We start from the raw sequence: 15,215 nt of genomic DNA, 5'->3' as shown, positions 1-15,215 counted from the left end.
TTTGTCTCCCTCTTTCCTTACTCTTTACACATTCCCTGGGCAATATTGTCCATGCCATGGCTTCAACTATCACCCATAAAACTGATGACCTTCAAATATGTACCTCAAGCGCACATCTCTCTTCTAATCTCCAGATCCATAATTCCAGTGGTCTATTGGAGATCTCTACTTGAGTTTAAAGTACCCCATATCTCAATGTCAAAAACTAAATTTATATTCTTCTGTATCCCCTGTCCTTTCCCCAAACCTAGTCATCCTCTTCTATTATTCTAAGTGGTACCACTATGTACTCAGTTGAAGCCAGAAACTGAACAGTAATTCTACAGTCCTACCCTTCTTCTTCCCTCATTCAATACTATCAGATCTTCTTCTGAGATATTTCTCAAGTCTCCATTCTCCATTCTCCCACTGTTACTGCATTAGACAAAAGCTAGTTATTAGAGAATATGAAAGTTTATGGTATAGGTAAGGCTAAACAAAGACATTACTTGGGGAAAGACAAATAGTCATAGATATTAATTCTTCAAAAATCTCCCATGTTTAGGGACACCTGGATAGCTCAGTGGTTGAGCATCTGCCTTTGGCTCAGGGCATGATCCTGGGGACCTGGGATCGAGTCCCACATCAGGATCCCCACAGGGAGTCTGCTTGTCCCTCTGCCTATGTCTCTGCTTCTCTCGGTGTCTCTCATTAATAAATAAGTAAAATCTTAAAAAAAATTTTTCCCATGCTTATTCCATTGCTAAAGATGTTGAAGGGATAACTAAAGAGATGGAAGTAGAGAGTAGTTAGGTTAGCCAGATCCTCTTGTTTCACAGCACAGATTATATAACGTCTAATAATATATAATGTCAAAGATTAATAAATCAAGAAATGGCAGACCAGTATGTTAAAAAAAAAAAAAAAACACCAATATACAACCAGCCAAATCCAGAACGTGGAAATTTCTTGGCAAAAGTTAACTGAATAATTATTATAAAAAATTAACAGGAAAATTAGATAAAGGGATTGTTACAGATTACTGGAGATTTCAGAAACATCCCAATGTAATGCAATATGTCTATTTTGTTTGGATCTTAAACAAACCAAAAGGTATTTGGGGGAAATTTGAATACATATTGAGTACCAGATGCTAGTAATTATGATAAAGATATTGGGATTATGTTTTTGAAATTTTCCTCATGGCAGGGGTTGCCATCCTTATATCAGATAAATTAAAATTTACCCCGAAGACTATAGTGAGAGATGAAGAGGGACACTATCTCATACTCAAAGGATCTATCCAACAAGAGGACTTAACAATCCTCAATATATATGCCCCGAATGTGGGAGCTGCCAAATATTTAAACCAATTAATAACCAAACTGAAGAAATACTTTGATAATAATACACTTATACTTGGTGACTTCAATCTAGCTCTCTATATACTAGATAGGTCTTCTAAGGACAACATGTCCAAAGAAACGAGAGGTTTAAATGATATACTGGACCAGATGGATTTCACAAATATCTACAGAACTTTAAATCCAAACTCAACTGAATACACATTCTTCTCAAGTGCACATGGAACTTTCTCCAGAATAGACCACATACTGGGTCACAAATCGGGTCTGAACCGATACCAAAAGATCGGGATAGTCCCCTGTATATTCTCAGACCATAATGCCTTGAAATTAGAACTTAATCACAACAAGAAGTTTGGAAGGACCACAAACACGTGGAGGTTAAGGACCATCCAGCTAAAAGATGAAAGGGTCAACCAGGAAATTAAGGAAGAATTAAAAAGATTCATGGAAACTAATCAGAATGAAGATACAACCATTCAAAATCTTTGGGATGCAGCAAAAGCAGTCCTCAGGGGGAAATACATCGCAATACAAGCATCCATTCAAAAACTGGGGAGAACTCAAATACAAAAGCTCACCTTACACATAAAGGAACTAGAGAAAAAGCAGCAAATGGACCCCACCCCCAGCAGAAGAAGACAGTTAATTAAAATTCGAACAGAACTAACTTAAATCGAGACCAAAAGAACTGTGGAACAGATCAACAGAACCAGGAGTTGGTTCTTTGAAAGAATTAATAAGATAGATAAACCATTAGCCAACCTTATTAAAAAGAAGAGAGAGAAGACTCAAATTAATAAAATCATGAATGAGAAAGGAGAGATCACTACCAACACCAAGGAAATACAAACGATTTTAAAAACATATTATGAACAGCCATACGCCAATAAATTAGGAAATCTAGAAGAAATGGACACATTCCTGGAAAGCCACAAACTACCAAAACTGGAGCAGGAAGAAATAGAAAACCTGAACAGGCCAATAACCAGGGAGGAAATTGAAGCAGTCATCAAAAACCTCCCAAGACACAAGAGTCCAGGGCCAGATGGCTTCCCAGGGGAATTCTATCAAACGTTTAAAGAAGAAATCATACCTATTCTACTAAAGCTGTTTGGAAAGATAGAAAGAGATGGAGTACTTCCAAATTCGTTCTAAGAGGCCAGCATCACCTTAATTCTGAAACCAGACAAAGACCCCACCAAAAAGGAGAATTACAGACCAATATCCCTGATGAAAATGGATGCAAAAATTCTCAACAAGATACTAGCCAATAGGATCCAACAACACATTAAGAAAATTATTCACCATGACCAAGTAGGATTTATCCCCGGGACACAAGGCTGGTTCAACACTCGTAAAACCATCAATGTGATTCATCATATCAGCAAGAGAAAAACCAAGAACCATATGATCCTCTCATTAGATGCAGAGAAAGCATTTGACAAAATACAGCATCCATTCCTGATCAAAACCCTTCAGAGTGTTGGGATAGAGGGGACATTCCTCGACATCTTAAAAGCCATCTACAAAAAGCCCACAGCAAATATCATTCTCAATGGGGAAGCACTGGGAGCCTTTCCCCTAAGATCAGGAACAAGACAGGGATGTCCACTCTCACCACTGCTATTCAACATAGTACTGGAAGTCCTCGCCTCAGCAATCAGACAACAAAAAGAGATTAGAAGCATTCAAATTGGCAAAGAAGAATTCATACTCTCCCTCTTCGCCAATGACATGATACTCTACATAGAACACCCAAAAGCCTCCACCCCAAGTTTGCTAGAACTCATACAGCAATTTGGTAGCGTGACAGGATACAAAATCAATGCCCAGAAGTCAGTGGCATTTCTATACACTAACAATGATACTGAAGAAAGAGAAATTAAGGAGTCCATCCCATTTACAATTGCACCCAAAAGCATAAGATACCTAGGAATAAACCTAACCAAAGAGGTAAAGCATCTATACCCTAAAAACTATAGAACACTTCTGAAAGAAATTGAGGAAGATACAAAGAGATGGAAAAATATTCCATGGTCATGGATTGGCAGAATTAATATTGTAAAAATGTCAATGTTACCCAGGGCAATTTACACGTTTAATGCAATCCCTATCAAAATACCATGGACTTTCTTCAGAGAGTTAGAACAAATTATTTTAAGATTTGTGTGGAATCAGAAAAGACCCCGAATAGCCAGGGGAATTTTAAAAAAGAAAACCATAGCTGGGGGCATCACAATGCCAGATTTCAGGTTGTACTACAAAGCTGTGGTCAAGACAGTGTGGTACTGGCACAAAAACAGACACATAGATCAATGGAACAGAATAGAGAACCCAGAAGTGGACCCTGAACTGTATGGTCAACTAATATTCGATAAAGTAGGAAAGACTATCCATTGGAAGAAAGACAGTCTCTTCAATAAATGGTGCTGGGAAAATTGGACATCCACATGCAGAAGAATGAAACTAGACCACTCTCTTGCACCATACACAAAGATAAACTCAAAATGGATGAGAGATCTAAATGTGAGACAAGAGGGGATCCCTGGGTGGCGCAGCGGTTTGGCGCCTGCCTTTGGCCCAGGGCGCGATCCTGGAGACCCGGGATCGAATCCCACATCAGGCTCCCGGTGCATGGAGCCTGCTTCTCCCTCCGCCTGTGTCTCTGCCTCTCTCTCTCTCTCTGTGACTATCATAAATAAATAAAAAATTAAAAAAAAAATGTGAGACAAGATTCCATCAAAATCCTAGAGGAGAACACAGGCAACACCCTTTTTGAACTTGGCCACAGTAACTTCTTGCAAGATACATCCACAAAGGCAAAAGAAAGAAAAGCAAAAATGAACAATTGGGACTTCATCAAGATAAGAAGCTTTTGCACAGCAAAGGATACAGTCAACCAAACTAAACCTACAAAATGGGAGAAGATATTTGCAAATGACATATCAGATAAAGGGCTAGTTTCCAAAATCTATAAAGAACTTATTAAACTCAACACCAAAGAAACAATCTTTTCATGAAATGGGCAAAAGACATGAAGAGAATGGCACCTGGTGAACATGGATGCAAAAATTCTCAACAAGATACTAGCCAATAGGATCCAACAACACATTAAGAAAATTATTCACCATGACCTACAGAATGGGAGAAGATATTTGCAAATGACATATCAGATAAAGGGCTAGTTTCCAAAATCTATAAAGAACTTGTTAAACTCAACACCAAAGAAACAAACAGTCCTTTCATGAAATGGGCAAAAGACATGAAGAGAAATCTCACAGAGGAAGACATGGACATGGCCAACATGCACGTGAGAAAATGCTCTGCATCACTTGCCGTCAGGGAAATACAAATCAAAACCACCATGAGATACCACCTCACACCAGTGAGAATGGGGAAAATTAACAAGGCAGGAAACCACAAATGTTGGAGAGGATGTGGAGAAAAGGGAATCCTCTTACACTGTTGGTGGGAATGTGAACTGGTGCAGCCACTCTGGAAAACTGTGTGGACGTTCCTCAAAGAGCTAAAAATAGATCTGCCCTATGAGCTAGCAATTGCACTGCTGGGGATTTACCCCAAAGATTCAGATGCAATGAAACGCCGGGACACCTGCACCCCGATGTTTCTAGCAGCAATGTCCACAGTAGCCAAACTGTGGAAGGAGCCTCGGTGTCCATCGAAAGATGAATGGATAAAGAAGATGTGGTTTATGTATACAATGGAATTTTACTCAGCCATTAGAAACGACAAATACCCACCATTTGCTTCAACGTGGATGGAACTGGAGGGTATTATGCTGAGTGAAGTAAGTCAATCGGAGAAGGACAAACAGTGTATGTTCTCATTCATTTGGGGAATATAAATAATAGTGAAAGGGAATATAAAGGAAGGGAAAAGTAATGTGTGGGAAATATCAGGAAGGGAGACAGAACATAAAGACTCCTAACTCTGGGAAATGAAGGACGGGTGGTGGAAGGGCAGGAGGGAGGGAGGTGGGGGGGAATGGGTGACGGGCACTGAGGTGGACACTTGACGGGATGAACACTGGGTGTTTTTGTGTATGTTGGTAAATTGAACAACAATAAATATTAATTTATTAAAAAAAAGATTTGATGTCAAAGATTTGCTTTAAAATACTTCAGGTCAAACCATCTACAAAACTTATCTCAAAATGAATCATAGACCTAGATGTAAAAACCTGAAACTATAAAAATACTAGAAGGAAACATGAAAACATATTTTAAATCTTAGGTTTTGCAAAGATTTCTTAGAAATGATACCCAAAACACAATACATAAAAGAACAAATTGATAAAATTGACTTCACCAATATCAAATATTGCTGCTTTTCAAAAGATACTGTTAGGAGAATAAAAGGAGAAACCAAAAACTGGGGAAAAATCTTTACAAACCATATATTTGATAAGGGATTGTAACAGGATATATTAAGAATTCCTAAAATAAGCAAACTAACAACCCAATAATAAAATGGGTATGAGAAAAGACTTAACACTGCAGGTCTTATTGCTCACCCCTCACACATCTCCAAGAGAGCTTGGAGCCAGTACTAATCATTTTACAACCTCTGCGAATGTTATATTTGATGATTCTTTCTGTTAATGATTGAGGATTTTATTGTATACACTTGGATCAAAGGGCCATGTTACAGTATCTTGTAAGACTTGCTTTTCACAAATGTTGAGACTGATGATATGCACATGATTTCATCATTGGGGTCATGAGTTTTGGTTATTATACCTAGTTGCATATTACGATGTACCTATGGGTGCAACCCTCCATAAAAGCCTTGGACTCTGAGATTTGAATGGGCTTCACTGTACAGTCTCCACATATGTCCCTGCACTTCACAGCCAGTGAAAAAGTATATAATATGTGACTGCAGATGGGAAAGGATGTGGAAACCTGTGTCTAATCACTCTAATCCATGCAATGGATATCTTGTTCCTATTGCTCTTGCTGTGTATACTTCTTCTGTAAGAAATGCTAACCATGAGTAAAACCTGTTTGAGTCTTGTAAATCCTTCTGTTAAAGTAGCATGCTTGAAGGAGTTCTTGAGACCCCTGAGAAAATAGGAATATAATGTAAACAGAAACTTCACTCAAGGAGGTATAAGGGTGACTAATAAGTACATGAAAAGTTGCTTAATAACATTACTCATCTGGGAAATACTACATAAGCCACAATGGGATACTATTTGGTACCTATTAGAATGATTAAAATTAAAAAGAGTGATCATTCTAGATGCAGAAAAAGCATTTGATAAAATAAAGCATACTTTCTTGATAAAAACCCTCAAGAAAGGAGGGTTAGAAGGAACATATCTTAAAAGGCAATATACGAAAGAACCACAGCTACTATCATCCTCAATGGGGAAAAACTGAGAGCTTTTCCCCTAAGGTCAAGGACATGACAGGGATGTCCACTCTCACTAGTGTTGTTCAATGCAGCACTGGAAATCTCAGCAATCAGGCAGCAAATAGAAATAAGCATCCTATTTTGCAAATTAGTCAAACTTTTAATCTGCACAGAGGACATGAAATTCTATGTAGAAAACCTAAAGGACTCCACTAAAGCAGTGGTAGAACTAATACATGAATTCAGCAAAGTCATATGATATAAAAATCAACTTACAGAAATCTGTTGCATTTACCAAAGAAGTAAAAGATCTATATAATGAAAAACTATAGAACACTTATGAAATATATTGATTAAGACACAAAAAAAGGAAAAACATCCCATATATATGGATTGGAAGAAAAATATTGTTAAAAGTCTATGCTACCCATAGTAATCTACACATTCTATGCAATACCTATTGAAATAACAGCAACATTATTCACAAAGCTGAAACAAACAATTCTAAAATATGTATGGAACCAGAAAAGACCTTGAGTAGCCAAATTAATGTGAAAAAGAAAACCAATGCTGGAGGCAATACAACTCCAGACTTAAAGCTGTATGACAAAGCTGTAATCATCAAGACAGTACAATACTAGTACAAAAACAGACACTTAAAGGAACAGAATAAACAACTCAGAAATAGACCCACAACTCTATGGTCAACTAATCTTTGGCAAAGCTGGAAAGAATATATAATGGAAATAAGACAGACTCTCCCACAAATAGTGTTGGAAAACTGGACAGCAACTTATAGAAGACTGAAACTGGACCACTTTCTTACACCATACACAAAAATAAATTCAAAATGGATGAAAGAACTAAATGTAAAATAGGAAACTTTCAAAATCCTAGAGGGGAACATAAGCAGCAACCTATTTGACCTTGGCCATTGTAACTTCTTATTAGACTCATCTGTGGAGACAATGGAAACAAAAGCAAACATGAACTACGGAGACTCTATCAAGATAAAAAGCTTCTTCACAGCAAATGAAACAACAAAACCAAAAGGCAACCAATGGAATGGGAGAATATATTTGCAAATGATTTATCACATAAATGGCTAGTATCCAAAATATATAAAGAACTCATAAAATTCAACACCGAAAAAATAATCCAACTAAGAAATGGTCAGAAGACATGAATAGACATTTCTCCAAAGAAGACATAAAAATGGCTGACACATGAGAAAATGGACATTACTCATCATCAGGGAAATACAAATAAAAACTACAATGAGATATCACCTCAAAATGGCTAAAATTAATTCAAGAAACAAGAAATGTTGGTGAGGATGTAGAGAAAGGAGAACCCTCTTACACTGTTGATGGGAGTGCAAACTGGTGCAGCCACCCTGGAAAACAGTATGGAGCTTCCTCAAAAAGTTAAAAATAGAACTACCTTATGACCCAACAATTGCACTGCAAAGTATTTATCCAGAGGATACAAAAATAGTGATTTGAAGGAGCACTTGCACTCCAATGTTTATCGCAGCTACTATCAACAATAGCTAAATATGAAAAGAATCCAAATGCCCACTGATTGATGAATGGATAAAGAAGATATGGCATATATAAAAAATAGAATATACTCAGCCATCGAAAAGAATGAAATCTTGCCATTTGCTATGATGTGGATGGAGCCATGTATTATGCTACATGAAATTAAGTCAGCTAAAGACAAATACTATATGATTGCACTCATATGTAGAATTTAAGAAATGAAACAACTGAGCATAGGGAAAGGGAAGGAAAAATAAAATAAGGTAAGAACGGAGAGATCGGCAAACTATAAGAAACTCTTAACCTCAGGAAACAAACAGAGTTACTGGAGGCGTATGGGTGGGGGAATTGGCTAAATGGGTAATGGGGATTAAGGAGGGCACTTGTGATGAGCACTAAGTGTTATATGTAAAGTGATGAATCACTAAATCCTACTCTTGAAACCAGTACTATACTATATGTTAACTAACTTGAAATTAAATAAAATCTTAGAAGAAAAAGAAAGACTGATTATACTAACTGCAAGAATGTGAAGGAATTAAAATTCCTCCATTGTATATATAAATATAAAAGTGTACAGTTACTTGGAAAAATAGTTTGGCAGATTTTTAAGAAGTTATACCGACACGCACCATTACCATTGAGCCATTCCACTTCTAAGTATTTACCCAAGAGAAAAGGAAACATGTTCAGGCAAAGACTTATACATAAATGTTCATAACAGAATTATTTATAATTGCTAAAAACTGGAAACAATCCAAATGTTCATCAAGAGGTTAATGGATAAGCTAATTATTGTATATCCATTCAATGGACAGGCACTCAGCAACCCAAATGAAAGAATTAAGCATTACCCAACAATATGGATAAATTTCAAAATGAATATACTGAGCAAAAGAAGCCAATCACATATTGTATGTTTCCATTTATTTAGAAATCTAGAAAATGTCAACTAATCTGTGGTGTCAAAAGCCAATCAGTGGCTTCTGGACTGGGGAAAGGGGTACAGGGAGAGGCAGGAGAATATGAGAAAACATTTTGGAGTAAGGAATGTGTTCATTACTTTGATTATAGTGATGGTTTTTCATGGGTGTATATGTATTTTGAAACTTGTCAAATTGTGCACTTTAAATATATGCAATACACTGTATGTCAATCATAAAAATCAAAGCCATGATGAGATACCACCTCACAACTGTCAGAATGGCTAAAATTAAGGAAACAACAGATTTTGGCAAAGATGTGGAGAAAGGGGAACCCTGTTAACTGTTAGTGGGAATGCAAACTGGTGCAGCCACTCTCCAAACCGTATGGAGGGTCCCGAAAAGTTAAAAATAGAACTACCTATGATCCAGCAATTACAGTATTAGGTATTTACCCACAGTATATAAAAATACATATTTGAAGGGGTACATGCACTCAGATGTTTAATAGCAGCATTATCTACAATAATCATGTTATAAAGACAGCTCAAATATCCATCAACTGATGAATGGATAAAGGAGTTGTGATACACACACACGTACACACACACACTGGAATATTACTCAGCCATAAAAAGAATGAAATGTTGCCCTTTGCAATGACATAGATGGAGCTAGAGTATATTATGCTAAACAAAATAAGTCAGAGAAGGACAAATATATCATTTCACCCATATATGGAATTTAGGAAATAAAAGAGATGAACATATGGGAAGGGGGAAAAAAGAGGAGGGAAGCAAACCTAAGGGACTCTAATAAGGGACTCTGATAGAGAACAAACTGAGGGTTGATGGAGGGAGGTGGGTAAGGATGGGCTAAATGAGTGATGGGTCTTAAGGAGGCCACTTGTTATGATGAGCACTGGGTGTTATATGTAAGTGATGTATCACTAAATTCTACTCCTGATACCAGTATTACACTATACCTGGAATTTCAATAAAAATTTGAAAAAAAAAAACCCTAATAAATGCCAAGTATGAAGAAAATGGCCCAACATTACAAATTCCACCTTATCTCCTGTGTTCCCAGCAACCTTGTTTCCTTTGCAAACAACAGAACAAAGGCATAGAGTTTCCAGGCATTGAGCAAGGCATAGAAAAGCTAGACATTGGAACTAAAAGTTACCCTTGATCCCTTTCCCAGAGACTAGTCAGCTAGGGAGATAAAACCTGAAATAAGGAGAAACTCTAGGAGGGGCACCCAGGTGGCTTAGTCGGTCAAGCTTCAGCCTTCAGCTCAAGGCATAATCCCAAAATCCTGGGATGGAGCTCCCTGCTCAGCGGGGAACCTGCTTCTTTCTCTCCCTCTGCTGCTCCCTCTGATTGCTCTCTCACTCTCTCTCTCTCTCTGCCAAATAAATAAATAAATAAAATCTTTAATTAAAAATGGAAGAAATTCTAGGGGAAAAAAGATGGAAAAGAGTTCTAGATGAAGTAATATTGGCAAAATGTTCATAGTATGTATAGCTGAATGAGGAGTATGAGATTTATTATAGGAAGTATTAGCTTAGCATATGAGTTCACAAAGGAACTAAAACCCAAAATATTCTAAAACAATTGCCTACTGGGAATGGAACTGTGGGAAAGAGGAGTAGCCATTCTTTACTGATTAAATATGTACCCAGTTTGTGTATTGCTTTGTTAAAAGTAAAAATAATTTTGTAAAAAGTCAACATCAGGCATACATTAAAAACCGTTCCTCTTCCCTTATGTAAAGTTACTAATGTATAAATCAGTTCATGATTCATGCAGTAAGTTTTTATAAATTTTATTTTATAAAATTTATTTTATAAATTTTAGCTATTTTTATAAATCACTTAATTTTTAAAAGCTGAATTTTTTAATAAAAATCTAATTCTTATCTGTACAGTTTTGGTAAATGAAAAGAGGGCAGCCCAGGTGGCTCAGTGGTTTAGTGCTGCTTTCAGCCTATGGTGTGACCCTGGAGACCCGGGATCCATTCCCACATCAGGATCCCTGCATGGAGCCTGCTTCTCTCTCTGCCTGTGTCTCTGCTTCTCTCATTCTGTGTGTCTCTCATGAATAAATAAATAAAATCTTAAAAAAAAAAAAAGAAAAGAAAAGGATTCTGAGTAGTCAGATATTTGAAAATTGTTAGGCTTTTATTTAAAAATATATAATTTTGGTAGAGCTTTATGAGATGAAAAGAAATGTTGACAAGCTACTTGTACATATTTGTCAAATATCTTGTACTTCCAGTTGAAAGGTATTTTTTGTTGTTATATTGTACAACTCTATTATCTGTTCTGGCATAATGGGAAGAAAATTTTTTTAAATGTGAGAATTCAAGAAAGGAAAAAATATCCTCATGCTTCCTTTTCTTGTCATTCTATTTTGGGGAATCCTTATCCACCACAAAGTAAAGTTTTTAAGAATATGAATCTTAAAGGCTATGAGTGTGAGAAACTGGGTTCTGATGACTCAGAAAAGAGATTCTGAATTCATTCATAGTGAGTTTGAAGCAATTGCTCCAAGTGGTATTCTAACCAACTAAAGGAATTAGTTTCTGATAAACCTAGGACGGTAAGAACACAGGAAATGCCATATTGGATTAAATCAGTGACTCTGAAACACCAGGGATTATTTTGGTTGGAAGAACCTGTGCTTTCCTCCAAAGTGATAATCTCCAAATATTTTTCAAAACACCTAGAATTCCTAAAACATCCTTTTTTAAAATTTAATTAAAGATCTGCTATCAGTGAATTTTCCTAAATCTTTCTTTGATCTGTTTGTAGCAGAGTCTGTGCCACGGTGTTCAGGGCATAAACTGCAGTCAAACAAAGCTAGGTTGGAATCTTAGGTCTTGGACTAGTAATTTCTCTGAGCCTCATGTCATCTGTAAAATGTAGATAACTAGTTACTTCACATGTTTATTGTAAGTATTCAATTAGAAGATTCATGTAAATCATTGAACATAGGGCCTGACAATCAATACATAGTAAGTCAATGTTATTTTGTTATTTTCAGCCTGTACGTTTTCTTGGTGTTTCCAATTAGCATTAGGTACATTCTATTAATTCAAAGAAAAATTGTTTTATATAATAAAGGCTGAGCTTTACAAACGTGAGTCTCCGGGAACCCTGGGTGGCGCAGCGGTTTAGCACCTGCCTTTGGCCCAGGGCACGATCCTGGAGACCCGGGATCGAATCCCATGTCGGGCTCCCAGTGCATGGAGCCTGCTTCTCCCTCTGCCTATGTCTCTGCCTCTCTCTCTCTCTCTCTCTCTCTCTCTCTCTCTGTGACTATCATAAATAAATAAAAATTTAAAAAAAACAAAAAAAAAAAACAAAAAAACAAACGTGAGTCTCCACATGGCATGATTTTAAGAGCCTCAGGAAGCATCTAACATCCCCATTCCCCTTCCCCCCACATAAATACAGCACACTCTTCTACTTACTCTCATGCCACCAATAAAGCTCCATTTCCTCATTCACTTTGGTCAAAATTCACGTGAAAGTTTACATGTTGCTAGAGTGGGTACTTCTGGACATTTAAACAATAGATTGAAGAGTCTGAGGCTAATTTTGATTCTCTGGGGAGGAAAGGCTAGGCAAGGCACTGAATGGAGGAGAGTGGGACAAGGAGCACCACTACCAGGGAAATGGAACTTTTTCCTCCTTTATATCATGGCTGGGGAAGCTATTTAGTGGGATGCTCTGTTTCCCCAACAGGCAGGATATTAAGAATCACCTTAGTCATTTTTTAAACAGACTCCCAGGCCCTTGCCCTAGGATTTGGTAAATCTAGGGTAGGGGTTAAGGAATCAGAAGGGTTAATGAGTAACCAGGTATTCTTAAGACCTGCCAAATCTGAAAAAACAAAAAACAAACAAACAAAAAAAAACTCTACAGTTTAGGAGCCCAGGCTTTGTAATCAAACAGCACCTAGTTTTAAATATAGCTCCCCTCCTAAGGATGACTGAAAATGAAGTTAATCACACTCGACCTCAGTTTTCACCTCCGTGAAATGTTTGGAGATTAAATGAATTATTGTGTATAAGACAGTTGTCTCACAGTACATATTGAAACAATAGTTTGCATCATTATTATTATTGTGTTTTTAGTTTCAATTCATTTATATTTATATATGAAAGCTTAGAGTCTCCTGAGCAAGGTGCCAAGTGGTCCATGATTTTCTAGAACTTTTTGTTTGCTTTCCAACATGTCTTTATCATTGAAGCCAATTAGAGTAATTAGCATTGTTATCCTGATTAGCTGTTGTGGGTCACCTTTTAAACCTTTACGTCTTATCACATAAATTAACAATTCAGAGTATCTGTAAACTTCTGTTCGGACACTTCACCACAGACACTGAGGTCATCTGACCCCTGAAAGTTAATTTTCCCCAAAGCTGTAAAGTTTTCAGACTTTAGACTTCTGAGTTCCAACCTGAAAAGTCCAAATAATACTGCCCTTTACGTTATAGTATAAGGGAGGCTTTGAAAGAGCTTCAGATGGGAAGCCTGGGTGGCTCAGCAGTTGAGCATCTGCCTTCAGCTTAGGACGTGATCCTGGAGTTCCAGGATCAAGTCCCACATCGGGCTCCTGCATAGAACCTGATTCTCCTCCCTCTGCCTATGTCTCTGCGTCTCTCAGGAATAAATAAATAAATAAAATCTTTTTTAAAAAAAAGAGCTTCAGAGATTGACTTCTAGGTAAGAAGGGAACAGGGTGTCAGAGAAACAGAAATGGACAGAGAAAGACAATGCAAGGAAAACATCAAAGACATACTAACAATAAAAATGCCGTGAAAAAAAGAGACAGTTTGACAGTGCCAGATAGAGGAAGGGAAAGGGTGAGTACACACAGAGAGAGACAAAGATGGAGAAAGCAGAGACAGAAAGAGCTAAGATGTAGGAATAGAGAGGGGCAAGCACAGACAGAAAGAGACCAAGACATGTGCTGGAATGACAGCTTCTCTTTATTAATAAAAGTAGGCTTCATTTAGGGAATTTCTATCAAAGTTGAGGAAGAAAAAAATTCATTCATCCAACACAATATAAAAATAATTACTATAGAAAAGGCACTGTTAGTCATTATGTGGAAATACAAGCATTCCATCCTCTCAGTGGGAAAAAAAAAAGTAAGGCAGAATGTGATAAGCAACATTAAAATGCAAAGTACTTCTAATACCAAAGAAGGAAAGAATGCATTTATTTGAAAGGTGAAGGAGGTAGAGTTGTAGCTGGACCCTGAGGGATGAATAAGGATTTGACAGATGGAGGGGAAAGAAATTTTCAAACAATGGGAAGGACATTAGTGAAAACTTTAAGCGAGAGAAACATGGGACTTGCTCAGGAAAGAAGGAATGGTATAATTTGGCCAAAGTTTAAGTTATACGTAGAAGAATAGTAGAAGAAAGCTAAAAAAAAAAAATCGTTTTATGTGTGGGAGGAGGGCTTGAAGGTAAGATTGAGGAGCAAGTGAGGGTGTTTGGACAGGGGAGTAACAAGTCTATGGGTAGGAAGAATTAGGAGGAGGGGTACTGGAAGCCTGTAAGTGAAGATGTGAAGGAGACTGTTGCTATTATATGTTTGTTGGACCCTGGCTCACGGGTGCCAACGTGTCCCGGTGGACGCCCCAGAGACTCAGACCCCAGACAGGCAGATGCAATTAGCAAGAGGGTTTATTGAACGTTTGTGCAAACGGGCTCTCCGCCTCAGAGGTGGAGGAGAGCCCCGATTAGCAATTACAGGCATCTTTTAAAGGCAAAAAAAAAAAACGCTTAAAGGCAAAGAAACCGCGGGAGTAGCATAGCATCCAGGTTATTGATTTCTCAGAAGGTCAACATGAACCTGTTCAGGGACATTTCAGTCAGGGCGTGGGGGGGAATGGTTTTCTTATCTCGGACAAACAGAATGTTTTTTGTTGCTTAAATTCCAGGAAGGTGCAGGGATGGGCTGCCTCTGGATTAGGGCTGGTCCTACTCACGGGGGGGGGGGGG

General features: G+C 37.6%; 1 protein-coding gene across 2 annotated transcripts in view; it reads right to left on the bottom strand.

Moving 5' to 3' along the window:
- DIAPH2 (diaphanous related formin 2) overlaps positions 1–12,930 on the bottom strand; it is a 1,156,455-nt gene extending 1,143,525 nt beyond the window's left edge. For both annotated transcript variants that reach the window (XM_041741554.1, XM_041741555.1), the window contains exon 1: positions 12,670–12,930. In XM_041741554.1, the coding sequence (XP_041597488.1) occupies positions 12,670–12,702 (33 nt within the window). In that variant the 5' untranslated portion in view covers positions 12,703–12,930. The remainder of the gene's footprint in view (positions 1–12,669) is intronic.
- Positions 12,931–15,215: the final 2,285 nt, after the last annotated feature.

The sequence above is a fragment of the Vulpes lagopus genome, chromosome X (genome assembly GCF_018345385.1).
Source record: "Vulpes lagopus strain Blue_001 chromosome X, ASM1834538v1, whole genome shotgun sequence".
Classification (NCBI taxonomy): Eukaryota; Metazoa; Chordata; class Mammalia; order Carnivora; family Canidae; genus Vulpes; species Vulpes lagopus.
Note: the sequence above shows the minus strand (reverse complement) of the source record. Positions and strands in the feature narration are given on the sequence as shown.